This window comes from Macrobrachium rosenbergii, chromosome 3, assembly GCF_040412425.1.
Source record: "Macrobrachium rosenbergii isolate ZJJX-2024 chromosome 3, ASM4041242v1, whole genome shotgun sequence".
Taxonomy (NCBI): Eukaryota; Metazoa; Arthropoda; class Malacostraca; order Decapoda; family Palaemonidae; genus Macrobrachium; species Macrobrachium rosenbergii.
In genome coordinates, this window is record NC_089743.1 from 26,033,782 (window position 1) to 26,058,697 (window position 24,916).

At 39.5% G+C, this 24,916-nt stretch overlaps 1 protein-coding gene across 13 annotated transcripts in view; it reads left to right on the forward strand.

Annotated features, from left to right (window-relative positions):
* The window catches only part of LOC136853491 (alpha-1,6-mannosyl-glycoprotein 2-beta-N-acetylglucosaminyltransferase-like), a 166,611-nt gene that overhangs the window by 18,131 nt on the left and 123,564 nt on the right, over positions 1-24,916 (forward strand). For 12 of the 13 annotated variants that reach the window (XM_067129125.1, XM_067129136.1, XM_067129154.1 and 9 more), the window contains exons 2-4: positions 1,579-1,787; positions 9,981-10,142; positions 20,147-20,290. In XM_067129125.1, coding sequence (XP_066985226.1) covers positions 1,593-1,787; positions 9,981-10,142; positions 20,147-20,290 — 501 coding nt within the window. In that variant the 5' untranslated portion in view covers positions 1,579-1,592. The remainder of the gene's footprint in view (positions 1-1,578; positions 1,788-9,980; positions 10,143-20,146; positions 20,291-24,916) is intronic. The other variant, XM_067129230.1, reaches the window with a different exon arrangement.

Genomic DNA, 24,916 nt, shown 5'->3' on the forward strand with positions numbered 1-24,916 from the left:
GAGGACCTCTAGAAGTCTGTCCTCTTCAACCACTAAAGGGTATTGAGCTATGGTTAGCTCAGTTTTTAAACATAGAGGCCTGGACCTGTCCTCAGGCCCAGATCTTAATGACCTCTTCAAGTCATTCGGCACGCCTAAGCAGAAGAAGGCCAATCTGGTTTCCTGGAACCTAGATGTCGTGCTAAAGTGGCTAACAGGCCCTCCTTTCGAGCCCCTCAGTTCCGCTCCCCTAAAGGACCTCACTCGGAAGACACTCTTCCTCCTGGCTTTGGTGACTGCCAAGCATGTAAGTGAACAGCAAGCTATTGACAAGAGGGTAGGGTTCTCCCAAGGAGACAAAGTCTGCTCTTTTACCCTAGGTTTCCTAGCCAAGAACGAGGACCCATCCAAGCCCTGGCCTCGTTCCTTCCACCTTAAGAGTTTAATGGAAATTCTGGTCTTAGAGGAAGGGAAAAGGACTCTTTGCCCATTCAGAGCCCTGAGATATTATCTGCAAAGGACCGAGAAGATCAGAGGGCCATCCAGCAACCTCTGGTGTCCTGTCAAGAAGAATGCATTGTCATTCTTCATAAGGAACCTGATTTCCTAGGCACATTCTCAGATTCAGGGGGACAATTTGCCTTCGTTCAAAATGAAAGCGCATGAAGTCCGAGCAGTTGCTGCCTCTCTCACTTTCAAGTATGATTTGTCTTTCGTCCATTCTTCAGTTGACCTTTTGGAGGTGCAAATTGATCTTCGCATCTCACCACTTAAAAGAAGTCGAAACATTGTTTGAGAACTGCAGTACCCTGGGGCCATTATCAGTGGCTGGCGTGGTATTGGGGGAAGAAGCATAGGAAGCATTCTTTCTCTCTTCCGTCTCTTAATCTTGACGTAGGGTGTCAAGTTCCTGGAGTGCCCACCAGTCTTAATGGATGAGTATGGGTTTTTGTCAGCATAGGTGACAGCATTGTCTGGGTGTTTGTTTTATTGGTACTGCGCTCAAGGCAAGAGTACTTAATATATATATCTAGTCAGCGATCAGGCCTACCTTCCGTTGCAAGACTACCACTTATGTAGAGGCGACCCACAGCTCAACCACCACACCAACCAGAGGCAGTATTCACCTGCAGTAGCTCTCTTACCAGGTAAGGAAACAACAAACATTGTTTCAATGCTAGCCATCCTTTCTATTTCAAAGTCATTATCATACCTTAACATTTTGGAGTAGAATATGCCCATTCATCCCACCCCTATCAGTGCGGGATTTAGCTATGTAATTACTTGGTAAGTTACTTATATGAAAATTATATTTTCATAATAAAATTAAGTTTCATATATACATACGAAGTAATTACAGAATCAGAGCCCTCCCTCCTTCCCTCCAGTGGACATAAGGGCACAAACAGAATGACGCTACCAGCTAAGTCATTCCAATACTCCTATTAAGTGGGTGGGGCTTGTCGCCTACACTAACTATCAAAGTGCTACTTCAATTTTTAAATAAAGGGCTGCCGCGCGAGGTTAAAACTGTAGCTATGTATTACTTGGTAGGTAAGTATATAAACTTAATATTATTATGAAAATATCATTTTACAGGTGATTTGGTTGTGATGCGTGTTGGAGGATGGGGCCGGGCAGTGAGGGTATTGGGTGTTGTGGTTTTGCTAAGTGTTGCCTGGCTGCAGCTTGCACTTCCTCCTCTGCCACACGATCCACATTCAGCACTGGGAGGTGGTGCAAGAGAAACACCAGAGTTTGACCCATCCTTAAGTTACCATCGCAGTCCAGCATCTAAGTTCCTACAGGTACTGTACAAACATATATTTTGTTGAGTGAGTTTTCTTGTATTCTTTCATAGTTTATGCTCTGTATACATGGGTGTGTATAGCCTTGAAAACTTTGGAATGTAGGTAATCCTTGGTCTCCTAATTTAGCTAGAAGTTGGTGTAACCTATTCCACAAAAAAATGTTAACTTATGCAGTATTAGCATTCAAGTTAGCAATTATATTTCACAGAAGTTATTGAAGTATCTAGGGTGACATTTATGGTACAGGCAGTCCCTGAGTTAAGGCAGAGATCTGTTTCAGAGGCATGACTTAAATCGAATCCAACTTAAGTCGGATCTTAGCTTTAAAAAAATTTTTTAGATAAAAAAAAGTGAAAAAGCCTTACCTTTAATCCTGTGGTTGGCTTGCACACTGGAAGGATGGCAACACTTACTGTACATGAGGGAGCTCAGAAACTACTGTCCAGCCTAATGTTGCCGCAACTTTGGGACTAACGTTGAGTTTCATGTAAGTAACTTAACACATGAACTTACCAAGTAATTACCTAGCTATAGTTTATAACTCATGTGGCAGCCTTTATTTAAAAAATTGCGGTAACACTTCGATAGTTTAGTGTAGGTGAGAAGCCCTGTCCACTAACGGGAGTACTGGAAACGACTTAGCAGAAAACCTCATTCTGTTTGTGCCATGCTCTCAGTAACATCGGGGGTTTGCTGCAGCATTTGTTCACTGATTTTCAGTTGTATGGCTGGATTTTGGTGAAGTATTATCGCTTATATGAGTAGCCTTCAAGCTTTAATAGCTTTCAGGATAATTTTTTCTAGTTCTTTGGTTATTTTATTATGTCTGATTCAAGTTCAACTAGTTTCACTATTATAGCAAAAGTTGCAAAACCAGATTAATCAAATCTCAACTAGACAAGTTAGAGAGGGATAGGAAAAGGAAGGGAGCCTCTAGAGCCTAGAAACGTGCTTCCCTTAGCCTAGTATTCTACCCTAGCCTAGGTTAGAAGATAGCTCTGCTATTCCTTCTTCCCCTCTTCCTAATTTTTCTCCTGCTACTATCCCTCCTACTTTTAATCCACCTATTCCCTCGCCTGGCTCCTTTGCTTCCGAACCCAATGCCATTGCCAGTCTAGAGTGTAGGTTTCACAAGAAAATTATCCTACTAGTGTACACAGTGGTGGAGTTAGGTGTGTCACTGAAGGCATTATGAGAAAACTTATTTAGACAGTGCCACTTCATGCAAAGTGATTAGTGATAGTGTTGTGCAAGTGGAGGAGGATGCCGCTCGTCCCAATGGTTCTCCCAGACCAAGGTCACTGTCCTGCTCCCCTGAACCTGGGAGAAGACATATCAAAAGTTCAATGGAGGCCAAGGGGGTTTGCCCATGGGTAGTTGCCCCCTGGTTAGTTGCCCCCTCAGTCATACCTGTTGTGCGTTCCCAGGTATTGGCAGACAGCCACAGGAAAGGCAGGAGAAAGTGTTATGCAAGTGGAGGAGGTGGCTTCTCGTCCCGCCAGTTCTCCTGGACAAAGGTCTCTGTCCTGTCCCCTAAACCTGGGAGAAGACATGCCGGAAGTCCAAGGGAGGCCTGTGGGGTTTGCCCGCGGGTTGCTGCCCCTTCAGTCAAACCAGTTGCACAAATATCCCAGGTTGCAACAAACAACCGCTGGAAAGGCATCTTGGATGTGCACCAGTTGTCGTCCGACTTTTAAGACTCCAGCGCAGACTTTGAAGCATCACAAGTGCTTTCTAGATGCATCTCGTCCATTGAAGAGGCATGCAGGCGTTGCTGGCCACTCTTCTCCACTGCCCAGTTAGCAGTTTAAGGAGCTGGACGCAGTCCTTAACCTTCATGCAGTGCATGGGACAGTCCAGAGTATTTCTGTCCTGAGTGTACTTCCAACATCCTGAGTGTACTTCTGTTGGGTGTCAGTATTTGGCTCCCAGGCACCCAAAATCCCTCTCAGGTGCTCATGGTCTTCGTTCAAGTGCCTATCTCCTAACGAGCGCCCGATGCCAGCTTCTGAGCACCTGCTCCCAAGCACTCTGCACCAGTTGCCAAGCGCCTGTTCCAGAAGGGAAGATCGCTAGATTCTAGGCTAGCGATCAGGCCTCCGGGCCTACGATAAATTTCAATTTCTACGCCCTCATTCTCAGGCAAATGGGCTGGCAGCTGTCAGTGCCCTACCACCAAAACTCTGAATACCATGCCTCACTCACCCTCCCACGGGGGACTAGCACTTGGGTTGATCCGGTTCGAAGGACCACTAAAATATCAGGAATTTCCTCAACAGATGTCACTGTATTTTCGTTGTGCTGATAGACTGCACGATCAACCCACAATCTACGAAAGTGACTTAGCCCCCATGCAAGGATAAACAAGTCACGTACCAGGCTTTCTCATTCTATTTACAAAAATAAAACCATTTCAGTCATCACCCTTACATAACAAACAGACAAAACCCCCCCCTCAAAAAAAAGACACACTAACGAACTTGCAATCTCCGTACCTGCAACACAAAACAGGTGGGCTACAAAACTGCCCTCAACCTCAATGAAACCACTGAAATTTAATCACAATTAATGTAACACCACCGCAGCATACAAACGCCCAAACAGTTTTTCTTGCCCAATCATTCTCACTACAACCATGCAGGAGTACTCACAGTTACTAACCTTACACAAACCTCTAGGAGCCCAAACACACACGTCTACTAAGAACGAGACCCCTGGAGCGACAAGGTAGAGACAAGCGCACGACACTCACACTTCCCTGTCCAGGCGGCTGCCAACTGGGCTAATCTATTTTTAGTCACTCGGGCTTAAGGACCCCTAACTCACAACAAATCACTCAAACAAGTGACAAGACGAAACATGACGTTGCATACTGCAGCCGTACATGCATTCAACAAAATGTGCAGTAACAGTCATGTTTATGATGTGCCCTGTTTAGTAAGTTCCTGCCATTCTGTGAGCCCCAAAGAATCAGCGGGAGTTTGAAGAAAACAAATCCTGTACAGAACAGTGAACTTTTTTGCGACAGGTTCTTTTATGTTGGAAAAACTCGGTTGAGCTTCACTAAATAAGGGAAAGTGCCCTCTTATCTTTGAGTCCATTATAAACTCCATCACGTGTTATAATATCAATCATTACAACACAGTACCTGGCCAAAAAGACCAACTAGAAGAGAATTCTTGATATTAGTTTGGTCACCATGGAGGTCTGGTAGACCATGGAAGGTAACTCCTTGAGGATGAAACAAGCGACTACACTATCAAAAATTGTATTATCAGTGTCCTTATCCTATGTGAGACTAAAGCTCAGAATTTTAAATGCGCTCCCAGTTTTCCCAGTGACCCTGAAAGGAGCTCATTTTCTCTTAACGGTTTTTGAAATATGTTTCTGCCTTTCCTCACGTTTAGCAGTTTATTGATGCTTGATCTGGAGACCAAGCATGCAGTGACTAGCAAGTAGGACTGGCTAAATCAGCCTTATCGGCAACTTACATGCACATTTTATCGACTACCAACCAAGAAAACCTAACCATCGGTGGACTGACTTAGAGAATTGATGAGGAAACACACTTTTCGATGAACATTAACTTATCATTAACATTCCATGTATTATTTATCATTTCAATGAACATTAACAGTATTATTTAATGTTACAATTTAATGTTACAATTTTTATATGAAAAGTACTGAATTTTGTTGATTAATCAACAGTATGAGAAAAATCGGGGCCCATATCACACTGCTGTAAGAAAGTGAGATTGCCAGTATTTCTCTCTCTCCTGTTGTTTGTTATTCTTTCTCTCTGCTCATGTATTATTCTCTCTCTCTGCATTTGTTTGTTTCTCTCGACTTTCTCATAAGCATCCGTTTGTTATTTTCTCTTGAGTCCTTCCCCTAGCATTTTGCCCTCTCACCCTCTAAGTGCGGGCAGTACATTCCACAGTGTTGCCATGACTGAGTGTCAATGAATGTTAATTCTTCGGGGACAGATGAGTTGAAACCATAGAGCATCACTAACGTGGAGTGGTGATCTTCCTGCCAAGCATGTGACCTTGGGTGGCCATATTGAAAGTCCTGGGCCAGCATAATACAGTAGCACTATAGTGTACAGGAAAAACACTAAGTCATCAATTTGCTTTTTCCCTCCCAATTAATTATTATATTAATCTGCCATGTTTTTTGTAAGTAAGTTGATGGTTACTGTACAATATATTTTGAAATATTGTTTTGAGGTCTGTTGTAGCTGAAGTAATGAACTTTGCATTGTTTCTGTGTATATTTTTAGTATTAGAAAGTATCTTGTAAACAAACTTACTAGAGCGAAGTTATTTCTTTCTATTCTAAAGCTTTGGAATGATACTTAGAATTGCTCAAGGAGGACTACCGTAAGAAAGTAATTTTCCCTATTTTGGAGGAATATTGAAGTTCAAAAAAGGACAACACGATAAACACAGCTGCCAGATCAGTAGGCATAAGCATATTGTTTGAATGACCAAGATTCTTTTTCTAGCTGTTACTATCCTTATAGGCTTATCCCTTAGCATGATGATTTGATAACTTTTACCATACAGGAATTATTTTCATCCTTTTGAAATTAAAATAAGGTTTAAGTGATATAAAATCTTACCAGATGAGTAGTTTTTGAGGGCATAGGCCTAGCCTGAGCTACCAAACTACAGTTTCTTGCTAATATCAACCTACGAGACGTTTGGTTCAAGGAGAACCTACATTAAGCCGAGATATGTTACACATAGAAAATAAACTATTTTTCACTTCAACTAGAGCAATAGAAGTGGTTTTCTACGGTTTGGTTAAGTTGCCTGAAATACTTTCATGGTATCATGATGGGATGCTGACAACCAGTAACTAATAGACCTACTGTACTTACTACTAAGCAAGATTGGTTTTGCTCTGTGTTGTGGCATTTATAGGGTTAATAATGCTGCAATTTTAAAATTTATAAGTCATCATTGCATTCGTGCCACATTAATGTGCAAAATTATAAGACATGCTGACAGCAAAAACATATCTACAGCCAACAAGACATTTATCTGACTAGCACAAGATTATTATGGGTAAATAAATTCCATTTTCTCATGAAGATTTGTGTCCCCTTATTGGCAGTTACAAGCTGCACATTGTACAGTGCTATTAATGAGATAAGGAACGAGAAAAGCCGTAATTCCATTAAGCCCTTGCTCAATTTGCTCAGTTACCAGGCTTTTCAAGATGGCCACAAGGTTCTGCAGTGCCACCCTGGTGGAAGACCACCCAACTACATAATACTAGTATGCAGATAACACCTCTTTGGTTGTAACAGTATAGTACTTCACAATCAAAACTTGTATGTGCTATGCCCAAACAAAACAGGTATTTCAAAAAAGCAAACGAGAAGTGCTGCTTTATTACACCAGTGACATAAAGTTCAGAAACACTGTTCAAATTAGATTGGAAGAAAAGGTAAAACTTAATGGCAAATTCATTCCTGAACCTCTGCCTACTCTTGAAATAAATGGGAATCTTATTACCCAACCTAAAGAAATAGCTAACAACTATGAGAAAACATTTTTCAAATATATCAAGTGGGAAAAACCATTGCCAACAATTTCAAAAAATTCATAAGGCTCAGATTTCTCATGTTTTCACTGGAAATAATCAAAGATCTTATAATGCCAAATTCGCATTATGAGAACTGAAAGATACCGTACAGAAAACTGAACCATCTGTCCCTGGTGAAGATACATTATTATACAAAATGCTGAAGCCTTTCCCAGAAAAATCCAAGGAACTTCTTGGAGATATTATCAGTAAAATGTGGGATACAGGGATGCTACCAAATAACTGAAAAATTGCACTGATCATCCCAATAAAAAAAGTCAAATAAACATGTCTCTCTACCTATAGTTACAGAACAGTAGCCCTCACCAGTTGTACCTGGAAGCTGATGGAAAATATTATCAGTACCACCCTTGTTTGGCATTTAGAAACCAAAAATCTGCTGTCACTGTACCAATTTGGATTCAGAGTTTTGCTAAGCAGTGTCAAATGATAGTTTTCTTTGACCCAGAAAAACATTTGACACAACTTGGCATTTGGACATTATGAAAAAAAATTGTATTATACGAGTACAAAAGAAAATATGATAAAAATGATAAAATTTTTTTTTATTTAGAGATAAATTAGAGTAAGAGTCAATTTCATATCAAATCCCTTCCTGCAAGAGGAGGAAGCCCTTCAGTCTTTTCATTCATTCCCTTGATAGTATGCTGGAATATGTACTTCTACCAATAAGAGGCTCTTTGCTGATGACTTGACATTATAATCTACGGGATATGATGTAGCATCTACCTGTCAGTGTGTGCAAAGGGCTGTTAATGCAGTAGAAAAAGTGCTGTTGAACCAGAATTTAGATATTCTACATCAGAAACACTTGCATTTTGGTTCTTTAGATGTAGACAATTATAGCCTTTACTCTGAATAAGAGATATTTAACCATATGCTAAGGAAGTAAAATTTTAGTGGTGATTGTTGAAAAGCTGACATGTCAAACCACATTGATCAGGTAGAAAGAAAAGTAAAAAAAAAAAAATCATTAAATATTTTAAAAGCTGTATTTGGTTTTGGGTGGGGTGTTGATAAAGTACCTCTGTGAAAACTGTATAATACAATATGTAGATCCAATTTTGGCTATGGCTTCCAATATAGTCCTCAGCTTGAAATTCAAAACTAAAATAACCAGATGTAGTTCACATTATGGGTGGTTAGAATCTCCAAAGGAGCTTTCAGAACTTCACCTGTTGAGAGCTTTGATGTAGATTCACATGAATTGCCAGTAGATCTAAGAAGATACGGGGTAGATGTGTTTACACCATACAGCTGAAAAGCTCAAAAGACAGTCCAGCATTTAAGATTCTGACAGTGTGATTCAGGGTGGTTTGGGATAAAGTATGCTAAATCTTTCCAAATCAGCAGCTGGAAGAGTTAGATGATAATCTGAAAAGATCTTTGAAGCAGAACATCAGTTATCCCTCCATGGTTTATTCTAGAAGCATATATAAATGCTAAGAATATAGAGAAAAAGATCACCCAAAAGCAATAAAAAGAGAAATTATAGAACACTAATATTTATAGAAATGAAAGGAAAATTTACATTGATGGATCAGATCTGTTAGATGGAGTAGGTTGTGTAGTAGTATGTGAAGAAGAGCCATGTGTTGCTAAATTACCAGATTCTTCCTCTGTTTGTGCTTTGGTACTTGTAGTCAAGAAAATGTTTAAATCTATTATTACAGTGATTTAGGAAGTGTCATGAAAGCATTGAAAAAGCTTGACCCTTTTTACCTAATAATCCACAAGGCTCAGGAATGGCCCTTTCACATCTTGCATTTTGGCATTAAATTTTCAGTTTTGTTGGATTCTTGTGTATACAGGAATACAAAGAAATGATTAGCTGATAGCAAGGCTAGAGATGCCAAAAGAAGCAGATTTCTGATAAAAAAGATTCCACACTGTGATACACAAAAGATCAATAAATGGCAACAGTGGTGGTCATCATCCTTACTATCCACCAATAACAAATATAAATAAATTTGAGGAGAGATTGACTTCTGGAAATCTAACTCTGACCCAAACAGAAGGTTTAAGGTTAATATAACCTGCCTTGGGAGTGGGCATACTCAGTACACCCATAGTTTATTTTGGAAGGAGCCAGTACCCCAGAGTCTGCTCACTGTGATAGTCCTCTGTCTGTTGAGCATTCTGTTTCACTGCTCCAGATATGGCCATCAAAGAAGGAAATACCAATTATTGTACTGTATGTGGTTATGACATTTCAGTCATTTTCAAAGACAATCTACACTGATAACTTTATGGGGTACATATGAGAGGCAGAGATTTTTAATGAATTATAGTTTTAATATATGTATTTATTTATATATTTTGTATATTTTTTATCATGGGGAAAGCCTAAAAGTCCCATGTTCCTTAAGTAAATTTTAAATTCAGAGGCACTGAATAACTCATAGGTTCCAGAGGCACTGAATAACTCTCGTAGGTTCCACTACTTGGCCTTATGGCCTAAACCTCATCATCAGTCAGTCAGTCAGTGTGTATATAGGCCTTAGATAGATTCATTTATTCTCAATGCAGACCGTTTATTGAATAGTGAATACTCTTATCTTTTTCTTTTCAGACGAAAGCACAACATCAAACTTCACCTGTGAAAACAATACTCTCCCAAGAACAAATTCTAGAGATTCGAGAGCAGATTCAGCTTCGCAGTGGTAATGAGACTGTGTTGAATGAAGAGCTTTATGGTCCTATTCAAGCTGATACAATTGTCATTGCTGTGCAGGTGTGTGCCCTTGGCCAGTGGCTCTCATATTTTTGGGGGAAGGTATAAAATACTTTAAAAGAGGATGCATTGTGCAAACTTAATTTCCAAGATTTTGTTTTAACGTGGTATATAAGTAAAAGAAGTCATAGTGCTGACAAACATAATGTAACTCCTTTGTTACATCAGACTTTTTACATGTAACCTCATTACCCGTCATTTATGTTTCTATCAGTAAATATTCATATTTCAAATAATCTTTAAACTTAAGATTGTTCTTATCCAATCCAATTAAACAGACTGCTTAGGTGGCATTTAGTTGAATGAGTAATCTTTAGCAAGCATTTCATGAGATGAAGTCTCTTATTCTCATTATTGCACTCTGCATGTATCGGACTGTAGTGTCACCTCAACTTAAATGACAGCTTGGGGGCCTGCCCCTTCTGGTAAGTAATGAAAACCACCAAGCAACAAAGACTGGCTATGACCTGCACAGTAGTGCACCTGGGGCCACTCACATAGATTTTAGTATGGCGCAATTTGAGATTAAGTACGTAATAGCCTATCTTAACCAGTATTTTGTAATTATTATTCAGTTTTAAATATAGATTTAGTTATCAATCAAATTCAGATATACAGCATCTGCAAAATTAATTTCTTGTAAAAATATGTGTACATTCCTTTACCTAATTACTTACCTACTGCTTACAGGGTATGTAAAATATTTTAGAGAGAGAGAGAGAGATCACAAGTGTTTAGTTTATCCGAACCTGATGCATATGTGTGCATATGCCCTGTACACACACACACACACACACACTCATTGTGTATTGTATCAAGTACAGTACAGTACTGTCTGCATTAACATTGTCAATAAAAATGATGAGAGAGAGAGAGAGAGAGAGAGAGAGAGAGAGAGAGAGAGACTACAGTAAGTTTGTACTGTTTCCTAACATCATGTATTGATACGAAATTGTGAGTTACTTGTACATGTTTTTGCTTGCTACCCACCCTCACAGGCATAGCCAGGAAAGCATTGGTCAATATGAGTGCATTTATTTCTTCATTCGCTGTCCACCCACACAGTGTCAAACAGGAGAGCCTCTTGTCATGTGAGTGCATAAGCTCATTCACCATCCAGGACCTCTGGCTTACTTAGTGGGTTACCCACTAAGACCTAGAGGTTGTCTGTTTGGGTGCACTCGGTTCATTGTACTTACCAAATATCTCTGTAAAGTACAGAATATTTTTATTATTTTTATTGTACTCGGGTGAATCTGTCAAGTACTGTAACAAAATCTGCTAAGTTGAGGTCCGTTGAGTTGAGCTGCCATATAGTAAATGATCTATAAATGATTACTGTAATCTTTTGAATTTGTTTGAGCACAAATCCATTTCTTTACTGTAGCCTACTCTATATATTTAGCAATAACCTGCAGGCATCTATAGAAGGAGGTTCCCTTTTCCACGTGTCAGAGAATGCATCATGGTCACTTGCTACCCTTTTGGTGAAAACTGGACTTGTTCCCATGCAAATTCAAACCTTCGGCCTTTACACTGAAAAAATTTTCACACACAGCTGGAATACCGGTTATGAAAAAATTCTGTGTAACATGATCAAAGTACGGTTGAGTAATACATAGCGTCATCCAGTGGGGCCAACAAGTGGGAGGAGTCTCATCTTGCTTGCCCCCAAGAATCCTGTGACGCAGCCAGTATTCTCTTAACTGCCTTCTCGAGTGGTTGTGCCCTGCTCATGTCTCATCAAAGTTGGTTTTTTCACTTCCTGCCATTCCGTTTGCAGTTGGTTCTATTTCTGTGTTTGAGTGCTGTATTTTGTGCCTGTTTGTGTGTGTGTTTACTTTATCATCATCCAAACCCATGATTTACCTAAGCCTAGTGCTAAGAAGCAAAGAAAGTGCCTAGGTATTGCCAACAACCCTGGCTTCCGCTGCCTAGCTTCTTTTGAAACTGATCCTCGTGTAACGTGTAGCAGGTGTAGACTTCACATTTGCAATGTAAGTAGCCCCTGTTCTGAATGTCATGATTAATCTCCTGAGCAATGGAGGCGTTTCAAGCTGAAGAAGAAGTACAAGAGGAACGGCGATGCTCAGGCATGGGAGGGTTTTGGCCCTTCAATGGCGGCAGATGACGCCATTCCTTCTTGTTCCTTTTTTCCTTCCCTGAGTCGTCTCCTTGCTACTTGTTCTTTAGCAGAATTTACCCCTTCACGTTGTTTCTTCAATAGATGTTTCTGAAGAGGGTTCAGGAGATCCTGTAGTTGATTCTCTTCCTGCTCCTGGAGGGTGTAAGAACACCCCTTCCCCCTTGGATGAAGGACGAGAGTCGGTTTGTGATTTAATTCCAAGTTCAGACCTAGATGGCTCTACTCTATGTGAGTATTGGTTGCCCTTAGGCCTTCCCAGAGAACCAGGGTTTTGGGGGGTCTACTTTCTCATCTGATGGCGCCCATCTCGCCACTTCTGGTACTGGGAATGTTTCATCTGCTGTGTCGATGACGTCTTCACAAATGACTTCTGCAGCTATCTCTGTGAAGACTGCCTGCGTATCAGCCATTGCTCCTGGCCATATGTGTATGTCTGAGTTTCCCCTCATCATATGATGTTCATGTACGGCCGCTCCATCCCATCTTCATGCGACCGGTTCTTCGTTGTCTACTTCTTCTACTCTTCAGGCTTTACTGGAGAGGGTTGCAGTCTTTGAAGGGATTGACCGCTCTGTTTCTACGGTACCTAGAAGAAAACGCCTTAGGTCTCCATCTCCAGATTCCCAAAGGTCGTCGTCTTCCTTGATTTGTGTGGTCCTAAGGAGACAGTGGGAGACGAGGGACTTTGTGCTATCTCCTTTTAAGTAGATTCGCAGTCTACATATGGATTCCCGCTTTCCTTCTCCTGTTTTGGTGGGGGGGTTGTTGGCTTATCTCAGAATGGCCGTATTCCATCCAAGGTGGTTACGGGCTCACACTCCACGGCCATTTCTAAGAAGAAACCTCACGACCGCTTGATCATGGCCAAGCCTGCAAGGGCAGCAGATCAGGCCCTGCCTAAGGTGATTGTTATTCCTTCTCCCAGCCGTAAGGAAGTGGCTGTTACACCACCGACCATAAGAAGGAAAGATGATGAAGCTGCTGTCAAGAAATCAAGCCTTGTACATATGCGGACTCCTCCTCAGCCTCGTTTTCTTGGCCACGACATTCCTGCACGTACACCCATTCATCCATGTCATGCTTCGCCCGAACGGTAAATTCACCACATTGGCCTTGAGGACGTGACTCCTCTCCACAGAATTCGTCTCATATACAGCTGCGACAACGGTCTTGGCCACAACAAGCCCCTGCACTACAGAAGCCCTGCTCCGCCACGACAGCAACCTCGGCAGTGTTCGTACAATAGAAACTGTTCTCCTCATTGCTCTTATAGTAGGGGGCATTCTCCTTGACATTATTCTCCTGAGCGTCCATGTTAACTTCATCAGCCTGCTTTTCCTCGAGATTCTTTTACATCTCAGCCTCCATCACCAATTCCCTCTACTTGGGGATTCAAAGGATTTAAAGAAAGTACTTCTTTTTGCCTTAAGAATGCACTTGATATTTCAGATTCTCATCTTTCTGCACTGCCCCCGAAGGGTTTAGGTCCTGAATGTGCATAGGCTCCAGTCGTTCAAAGAGATGAAGTACAAGTTGGAGATTCGCTGGATAGAGCTGATAGGAGTTCCAGAGGTGTAGATTGGAGGATCCTCTACCACTTGATCTTGACACTAATGAACTGGCCAAGATGTACAGTGTTGTTGAAATGTTTAGGAAGTACAACTTGAACGAAACTTCTACTGCCCCTTCAGACTGTTCTTCAGGCCTTGAGAAGTTCTTAGATCCCAAGAAAGGAGCAAAGACCTCGGTAGGATTACCCTTGGCCAACCTCGCTGATTTTGCCTTAGAACAGGTACAGTAGATGCTCTTGTCTGTGGAGAGGACAGTTCGCTATGTTCTGGGGGATCTCTCAAGTTGCTTCCACCTCCTCTTCATAGGCACAGGTGTTTTTATACCACCCCTAGAATCGCCCTACAGCTAAGACAATTGGATTTGGACTTCATTAGATTGGGACCAAGCCTTTCCTTAGATCAATTTAAGGGGAACAGCACCTCTTTACCTTCCAGGAGGCAGCATGTATGGAGGCTTCAGCTTCTGTAACCTTACAAGCGATGTCTTGGCTAGACTTGTGGTCTACGGCAGTAGGCAAGATTCCTGCGTAGCCTTCTCGAAGGATTCTAAGGAGTGTTCATCCTTCTTTCGTCTCCTACAGTCTGGGGGCAAGACTGTTTCTTTTCTGACTCACTGAATGGCAAATATGTGGGCCAACTGGTTGCTGAAGAGGAGGAACTCTGCTCTTTCAAGGGTGTCTAGATACATCAGCCCTGAGTCCATGCTTGCATTTAGGAATGGGACTTTATTAGAATCATCTTCCTTCTACCGAAGGACCTGGTTCAGGCTGCGATTGATAGGAGAAGAGCTGACAACAACGACCATTTGGTTCTGCAAGCAGTCTCTAAATCGTTGGGGTCTGCTTATCCCAACGTGGCTAGAGCGAGACAGCCAGCTTTGCAGAGGAAACCACAGACTAGCGGGCCCTCGTAGGGAGTGATAGTCGTCTCCTAAGACCGCTAAGACCTCCTCTCAGCAACGTCCCTTTCAGCCATGACCTCCTAGAGGTGCAAGGGAAAGCAGAGGCAGAGCTAGAGGAGGGAAATGCTAAAGGGGGCACTCCTCCCCATCCGCTGCCTTTGGTGGGGGAGGGAGGGGTGGCCTGGCAAGCTATTGGGCAACTTGGCAACAACTAGGAGCAGGAGATTGGGTAGTACCTTACCTTACAGACCTTGCAGTTCGTTCAGGTTGCCCCAGGTCCCTCAGTGTGAGGCACCTTTGATGTCTACCAGAGAATTGCTAACGCATCTTCCGGTATATTTTGCATCTTCCAGTCTTGGATGGTCTGGGATGCATCTTAGATATTTGTCGAGCTTATTCTTAAACACATCTACGCTCACTCCTGTTATGTTCCTCAGATGAGCTGGTAGCGCATTGAATAGACGCTGCATTATCGATGCTGGTGAGTGGTGGATTAATGTCCTGTGTGCTTTCCTTAGTGTTCCTGGTATAGCTTTTGGCACTGTTAATCTACCTCTGCTTGCTCTTTTTGATATTTTTAGCTCAATGATGTTTTCGGTAATTCCTTCTATCTGTTTCCATGCTTGGATTACCATGTAGCGTTCCCTTCTCCTTTCAAGACTATATAAATTTAAGAATAGTCTTTCCCAGTAGTCAAGGTCCTTAACTTCTTCTATTCTAGCTGTAAATGACCTTTGTACACTCTATTTGTGCAATATCCTTTTGGTAGTGTGGGTACCATATTATATTGCAATATTCAAGTGGACTACGTTTATCGTTTTATAAAGCATAATCATGTGTTCAGCTTCTCTTGTTTTGAAGTGCCGGAACAACATTCCCATTTTTGCTTTGCATTTTGCCAATAGAATTGCTATTTGATCATTGCATAACATATTCCTATTCAACATCATACCAAGGTCTTTAACTGCTTCCTTGTTTTTGATTGTTTCATTATTAGGTCCTTTATATGCATATATCATTCCTACTTTATCACCATAGTTCATTGATTCAAATTTATCATAGTTAAATACCATCCTATTTATCTCTGCCCATTTATATATTTTGTTTAGGTCTCTTTGTAGCGAGTTCCTATCTTCATCACAAGCAATTTCTCTACTTATTCTTGTGTCATCTGCAAAACTTCTTACTACTGAGTCCTTAACATTACTGTCTATGTCTGCAATCATAATCACAAACAGCAATGCAGCTAACACCGTACCTTGTGGTACACCGGATATTACCGTAGCTTCATCCGATTTCTCATCGTTTGCAATCACTATCTGTTTTCTGTTTTGCAAAAATTCATTTATCCATCTTCCTACTTTGTCAACAATGTTATGTTTTCTAATTTTTTCGCTAATATATTATGATCTACCTTGTCAAAAGCTTTTGCAAAGTCTAGGTAAACCACATCTGTATCTTTTTCATTTATCATATTTTTATATATGCTTTCATGGTGGACTAACAGTTGGGTTTGTGTACTTTTTCCAGGTACAAAACCATGTTGTCCTATATTGAACAATCTATTTTTCATTAAATGTTTCATTATATTTTTTTTTCATTACCCTTTCATAAACTTTCATAATATGAGATGTCAGCCTCACAGGCCTATAATTACTTGCCTCTAGTCTTGAACCACTTTTGAAAGTAGGAGTAATATATGCTAATTTATGCTCATCATAGATCTTGCCTGTATCTATACTTTGTCTTAATAATATTGCTAGCGGCTTTGCAATTGAATGAACCACTTTCTTTAACAATATGGCGGGTACGCCATCTGGTCCTGCTGCTGATCCATTTTTAATTTCATTAATAGCCTGCACAATATCGGCTTCTGTAATATCTATATCCGATAAGTATTCAATATTTTCATCTCTTATTTCTGTATCATTATCTTCATTGTCAATTCTAGGTGTAAATTCACTCTTATATCTTTCTGCTAATATGTTACATATTTCCTTTTTTTCATTCGTTAATCGCCCTTCAATTCTTAGAGGGCCTATTTCTACTCTTATTTTATTCATCTTTTTTGCATATGAATAAAAAATTTTAGGGTTTTGCTTGATATTTTGTAGGGTCTTTTCTTCTAGGTTCCATTTTTCATTTTCTTTTGATTGTATAATCTGTTCTGCATTTTCTATCTTACTTTTTAGTTCCATCACTTTCCATGCATTTTTTTCTTTTGTAAGACCTTTTTTCCACTTTCTAATTTTCTGGAACAAGATCCTTCTGTCTCTTGGAATTCGTGACTGATGTTTACTTTTTTTTTCTTTGGTATATATTTTTCCACTATTTCCTCTAATATTTTATATAATATATCGGTATTTACCTGTTAATTATCACTTACAAATATGTTTTCCCATTCTTTGTTTAATTCTTCATTTATTTTTGACCAATTAAATTCTTACTAAAGAAATTGTATTTTCCATATCCTTCCCATTTTTTCGTCTCTTGCTTTTCTCTTTTTTTATGTGTTTTGGAACAGACTGTTAGTTCTATGACATTATGGTCCGAAATACTCGTGTTATATACTATTATTTCTTTAACATAGTTCACCTCATTCACAAATACTAGGTCTAAAATATTATCCTTTCTTGTTGGCAGGTGATTTATTTGCTGAATGTTATGTTCTAGTAGCATATCTAATAGCTTTTCAAATTGCCTCTTATCTTCTGCACTACTATTGCTCTCTTTTTTATATGTATAAATACAACCACAGTCTCCTATTCGTTCTTTCCATTCTACAAAAGGAAAGTTAAAGTCTCCGGATAGGAGTATAGTCCAGTCCTTGTGATTTCTACATATTTCATCCAATTTGTCAATTATGATGTCAAACTCTTTAGTATTAGGGGGTCTGTATATTACAATGTTCACTAATTTTTCAGATTCAAATTCTACCGCTATTAATTCACATTCTGTGTTACTAGATTAGGTGTTCTCCGGGTAGGATATGTATGCCCTTTTGAGTTTCGTCCTCTCACAGATTGTCCTTGCCATCAGAGGACATACCTTCCAGGCTCGCCAAAGGATCTGGCTCTCAGGAATGAAGCGGAGGAGGTGATGGAGAAGGGAGCTGTGGAAGTAGTGAAGGATCCTTCCAAGGGTTTCTAGTCGATTTTTCTTGGTAGTGACTTAACTCTATAGGTGCTAGGCAGCTTTGCACATCCACCGTCACTTGGCGGATATCGTCAAACTCGCCAACACGGTTACAAATCATGTCGACTGATGGTGCCCTGCTTGTAATTGCATTGCAGTGGTGTCATAATGAGCAAATTTTCGGCCATTACAACATAACCGGTCTTGAATCACCAATGTGTGACTCATGCATTATGAATTGACGCTCTGCTCTCAACAAAATGTTTTTAGAATTTCAGATAAAGGAATGTGTATTGTACAAATGAAAAGAAGACCTGCATGAACAATAGTATGAGGTAATTGTCAAAACACAGAAAAAAACAATTATTTCATTTAAATGAGTGAATTAGCTTCTTTATAACATTTATCAAATTAAAATTTAATGAGAGAATGAAAAGAAAATAACAGAAACATCAATTATTACATTTAAGTAGATTTACATCTCTTGATAACGTTTATCATATTGAAATTATCAAGAGAATGAAGAGAAAGAAGCACTTGGCTTATGGATGTACAGTATAAGCTGAAATGAAAAGTCATGAGAGTCAGTAAGGTTAGGCCATAATATTATCCCTTACATTACAAATTATATGCATATACTGATAAAGTATTGGATTAGCTACATAACAATCAAGTTAAGATCATAGTATTGTTTGGCAAATTTAGTGATTTTGATAACTTCTGGCAAATAATACAGTACAGTAATTTCACGAGGGGCTTAAAACTATTTGCTTAACTTTCCTCAGTAGATAGTTTCAGTATCTTGGTGTTGTTATGAGATCATAAATAAATAATACTGGAGCTGACGGAAGCATGTTGTTAGTGAGGCAAACCAAATAGTAGTGGTGAGAATAGCTGACTGTGCACTGTTGCCATATCTCTGGTAAAGGGTGAACTAGAAAATTCTGGATAATTATAGGCAGGAAAAAGTGGTTGGGATAGATGGCCCATAGTTTTTTCTGCCTCTTTAGATTCACCATATTCATCACTTTGACCATAACTTGATTTTTCCATTATGGGCATCTTTAGTTTTCACTTTGTGGACAAGTTTTGCCCTCAGCTACTTTAGTCTGAAAGTGAAGGTAACATATTGACTCTTGTATATCAGGGTCAAAACCAGCCCAGTTATTTTGAATGGTGTTCAGAACATTTCTTGTAGAGACAGGCATGCATACTATACTGCAGAATTGTAGAGGAGGGTGGCTGTCTCCTTTCTTCTCCTCCTTTATGACTTTTTAAGAGTGGGTGTCCATTTACAGATGGGTGGACAGGGTGATCCAGAAGCAGGATGCTCTACATGCCCCAACTCAGATTGTGTACAACTTTGTTGGCAACTCGTTGATTCTGTTTCAAGGATACAACTACATATTTTTGTTTTTTAGGAGACATGGGTTCTGACACTTGCAATCTATCCTTAGGCGTTTTAATGTCAACCTTGCAATTCTCACTTATCCAGTTCTGGAGCTTATCCTTCCCTTCTAAATTGAGATTTGGACTGTGTAATCAGAAATATATTATTGAGTGTGTTGCAACTCATTTTTTCAAAATCTAATTAATTATTTCCCATGAACCCATTACTTAAGAATTCCTACCTCCCAGTGGCCATGCCAATTTCTTGCATCTCAGGGATTGGACGAAACAGGTAATCAGTCTTGTAGCTATCTAAGACTGTGCCTCCCCCCCTTTTTTTTTTAATCACCAGGAACCATTTCATGACATGAAAGGGCTAATTATAAGTAAAGGCTTTGTAGAAAAGAAGAGAGTTTATTTTTAAAAACTATATATTTTCCTTAATATTTTGAAAACCAGAGTTCAGTGTTTCAGAAAGAGAATTTTGATATCAATGACTGTAGTATTTGACTTTTGAAAATACTTAATACCTGTACTACATAATAGTTTTGTCTTCCTTGTAAAATATAAGATATTTTTCAAGAATGTAGTCTTTTAACTGGCAAAGAAATTCAAGAGAACTCCTTAGTTTAATGTGCTTTTTTGAAGATTTTATAGTGTATGGTATTTAAATCTCTTCCAAAATACTAGTTATGGTATTCTTACGTGGTTTATTGTTATGGTATTGAGCTAGGGTATTTTTGCAATGGTAATAGTTCAAGTCTTATCATACACTGTATGTTTTTAATTCTGCAAGGAAATATATTTATGTATGAGAGTGAGATTTATGATGTCATTTTTCATTACCAAATTCTAATGACAGGTTCACAATCGCCTTGAGTACCTTCGACATCTCATAGTTTCCCTGGCACAAGCTCGTGATATTGATTCAGTGCTGCTAATTTTCTCTCATGATTACTTTGATGAGGATATCAATCAGTTAATTACAACAATAGATTTTTGTAAGGTAAGGAAATTAAAGAATTTTGAAGTGTTTTGCAGAAGTGACAGAATATGTTTTATCCTTTGGGATGAGAGAGCATTCAAAATATATGTAGTGACTTTTTCTTCTCTAGATCGGGAAGATTAAACATGATTATAGGAGGCAGTGAAGAGATGATGGTGTCAAAGAAATAAAAAAAGGTTGTTAAGCATGTTCAGTAAAGATAATTGTTAAACTTCTGTTTTTATAAGTAAATTACTGCTTTTGGAAAAATCAGGATCAGTTAAGAAGGTTATCATGTAACCTTTTTATCCCATAGGTTTACTTCATGAGACATGTACAGTAGAGACTAATCTTTATGTTTGTATAGTTTAGGTATTTATGTAAATGGTCATCATCCTCATCATCTATGGGTTTAGATGTGAAATAAGTTCTCTTCAGTGTCTCCTGTCTTCTTTACCTCTGCCTGAATTTCCATCTTGCTTAGTCCTTCATGCATCTTTTGTCCATGATTTGCTGGGCCTTATTATGTCACCATTTGGGTAATTCCCTATTAACTACTTTACAGACTAACCTCCTTATTATGTGTTCAGACCATCTTAATCAGAGATCTCAGTCTTTTCTCCAACTCATCACTCAGAAACTTTTTTTTTTTTTGTAATATGATCTACCTATTGCACTTCAGTCACAAATCTTCGCATTTTGTTATCATCCCTCTTCAGAATCTCTTGTTTTCTATAAAAGTGTACATGTGTCTTGTGTAAAGTATTACCAGCCCTATATACACATCATAAGTAACTGGCCTTTTTACAAGTAGTCTAGCAGTTCCTTTCTATATGATCCATGGTGTTGCAACATACTTGTACCTGCTACAGAGTCCAGTGTGTCCCCTGGGTGTTCTGCCTTTTCTGAGGCATTTCTTTTCCCCATTTCAGGCATCAAATATTCCTCACCATTTTTATTTTCCAGAACTCACTCGTTGGATTTTCAGTCCTTTCATTTTCATTCCAACTAACAGCTGAAGTGGATATAGATGAATATATATATATATATATATATATATATATATATATATATATATATATATATATATATATATATATATATATATATATATATATATATATATATATATTATGTATATATATATGTAAACAGCAATATGAGTTTGAGGTTTCTAAGCCATGTAGCATATAGTGTTATAAAGTTGTTTTACTGCTTGTCTTGAACTAAAGATTAAACAGTTTTTCAGTGGAAGAGAATGAAAAACCACTGGTACTGAGCAGTGTTACAATGTGGCATCTCAACAGAGTGTGGATGTTGTGAAGCAAGTAGCACTCCCTTGTTACGGAAGTGAGGGCATCAAAGATACTTGTGGAAGTTTCCTATTATAATAGAGCTCATGGTAGATAGATAAAAAGGATGTATTTAAGTGGACATCATTTGAGTAAATTTGCCCAAAAGAGTGGACTAGTAAATCCAAATTCAGAATCAGGTCATCTAAGTCAGTGTTTATCTTCATTCATGTTTATGATAATATGTTAATAGTTTTGTGTGATACAATACAGTATATATTGATTTAATAGAGAATCAAGATAAACACCACATACCTTAATAAGAAGTTTGAGACTGTTATGGTGTAGCCAAGCTTTTAGGGTTTGGAGTTGAACTAGTTACTGAGAGCAGCTGATAATTCTCCAGTGGTAAAATATGGTTACATCTACACATCACTGGAGTGATAGATATAATTCTGTGCAGATTTTCTGAGTTCTGGAAATTTTCACGAGATATGATCCCCGAAAATTAATCTTATCAGGAAAATTTATAAAGGAACTGAGGGACTTATAATTTTTCTTGTTCAACAGTGAATTTGTATCTTACTGGTTATCAAGTTTTTTGTTTTCTAAGTGAAACTGTTTATAAATGCGAATATGCAGAAACTTTAATATTAGAGTAGAACCATTCAAATTTTTCCCATAAGGAATAATGTAAATTGGATTAATCCACTCATACCTCCCCAAAACTACAAATATAAAAGCATTTTAAGTCAGATTTAACAAGCTTAGTATGTAAAAACAGTATGAAAAACCCTAAGTAAAGTAAACATAAATTAAATTAATGCAAATTCATTCTCTTTTTACCTGTAGTTGTATGTGGAAGGTTAGTTGTATGTGGAAGGTGGTGAGAAAGGTAACAAGATGTTAGTTTGGAAGGGAATTCTTCTTCCATAAAAATGGCAGGCAACTAACCTCCTCTTTGTGGTGCTTTTATCAGATTCACTGGGTTTTTGTCTCACTAAAACCCTTATAATGTTATCTGTTTTTTCCTGAGTTTTAAAATACTTGAAGTGAGACCTGCTGGCTGTACTTTGTGAGGCACCAAGAGAGATTCCTCCCAGACACAACCTTCTGTGTCAACCACACATAGAACGATTCCATCAGGCAGTGCAATCCGTGCCTTCACGGCTAGAGACTATCCAGCATCTATTGCGAGCAAGAGGCTTTTTTCACCACACAGAAATGTAGATTGCTGGGTATCTCAGACAGTCATCTGCAGTGGTATTCCAGGGGAAAATGGGCCTTCTGTGGTTGGTGTCGCAGACTGGGTCTCTCTCCAGTCGGAGCCACTATTCAGCAGTTAGCGGGATTCCTTGTCTTCCTTCGCTGAGAGAAGCTTCTCTCCGTCTCAGCTGTAAAAGGCTACAGGGATCCCCTAGGTCTAGTCCTATGCCTGAGAGGAGTAGATATCTACTCCTCACTGGAGATTTCTCCGCTATTGAGAAGTTCGAAAGGTCTTGCCCACCCAGGGACCTCAGGCCCCCTGAGTGGGACGTGACTTGTTTTGAGGAGCCTGACTCGTGCACCATACGACCCTATACGAGAGTCATCAGATAGGGATCTGACCCTCAGGACCGTTTTCCTGCTAGCCCTGGCATCGGCAAAGAGAGTAGGCGAACTTCATTGATTTTCCTTCAACGTTAAACACTCGAGGGGATGGGGATCAGTTACACTCCATTTTGTCCTGGAATTCATAGTGAAGACTCAGAATCTGTTGGTCCCTGATACCAGATTCGAGTCCTTCACAATCCCCTCCGTAGAGGACTTTGTTACTAATGATCCGGGCGAGATGCTGCTACATCCGGTTAGAGTGCTGCGGTGCTAGCTTGAGAGAACTCGATATTTCCTGCCGGAGTGTTGATGACTTTGTTAGCACTGGTTCGTCCAAGAAAGAGTTGTCCAAGAATACTGTCTCTTTCTGGCTTCATGGGATGATCAAGAGGGCATGTTCTACTGCTAGCGAAGATGACACCAGTGGTTCTGTCCAAGAGCTCATGTAGTCACGTGCATTACAGTAGTCCATCCCTCACGTTGCGGAAGAATCTGTTGGTCCCTTAGTTACTGAAGGCGGGGGTGTGGTCACGCCAAACCACCTTCACGTCAGTTTACCTTTGGGATGTTGCCCACAAGCCCTTGGGACACCTTTTCCTTGGATCCTGTAGTGGCTGCTCAACAAGTTATGCAGCTTACCCGGCTCCTCTAAGAGGACAGGTTGCATCTTACCTAAGGTGTTCGGTTTTGGAAGGAAGAGTGTATTTGTGAGTAGCTGGCCTCTTCTTCACTCTCTCTCTACGGGCAAAGAGAAGGATAACAAGCCATCATGTGGTGGAACTGGCGACCGATGCAGGTAAGTGTCACATCGAGCACCCATTCTATTCTCTATGTTTAGACTTCTAGAAGCAATCTTGCCCCTTTCTCTAGCAATAGGAGAAATGGGCCCCTGACAGTGACACGAACTCAATAATTATATATGTTTGTTGTCTCCAACTCAAGAATTCTTCATAGCTCTTTTTTGAATGATGTAATGTTTTCCCCATTCATTTGAAAAGGATCAGAAGTCTGACAATTGAACATGCAGTTCTCATACTCCATTCAACATGTCAGAGGCAAAGAATTCTTTCTTACTCTATTCGACATTCAACGTGTCAGAGGCATGAAATTCTTCCTCGCTATATTCAACCTGGAAGAGAATCCAGGTTTGGCAAACTCCAGTCAGTTCAGAGACTCACTCAGATTGATCCCTCCAAGAAGTAAGTCTTCCTAATGTGAAGGACCTACGGTTTGCATGTTGTGTAGGAACAGATGACAAATGTTTAAAGTAATTTGTATTTTTCCTAACTATACAAACCTAAGGTCCTTTACAGTCTTATGCCCACCTCATGCCACCCCTCAGTCTGTTACCCGGGCTGAAAGGCAAATAGGAATGTTTACATCCGGGCAGGTGGGACTCCTGCCAACCGGATGGTAGTTAACTACCTAACCACCTTGTTCGAAAGTTAAATGGCCGTTCCAACTTTGCTGAAAGTAATTCCTAATGTAAAGGACCTTAGGTTTGTATAGTTAGAAAAAAAAAATTACTTTCACTTCAACTTTTTATCTGTTACTAAATTATGAGCAGTTAATTTATCATAGGTTCACCTTTTAACCACTCATCACATTTCTGAGTAACTAAATTCCAGTGACTTGCAAGTTTGTCAGACCAAACCTTTATAAAATCAGATCAAATCATTGCACAGCACTGTATGTGTACCAAGTTATGGTGATTTATTTTTATCACAAGTGGAATTCAATATGTTTAGGGTATTTTTTTATT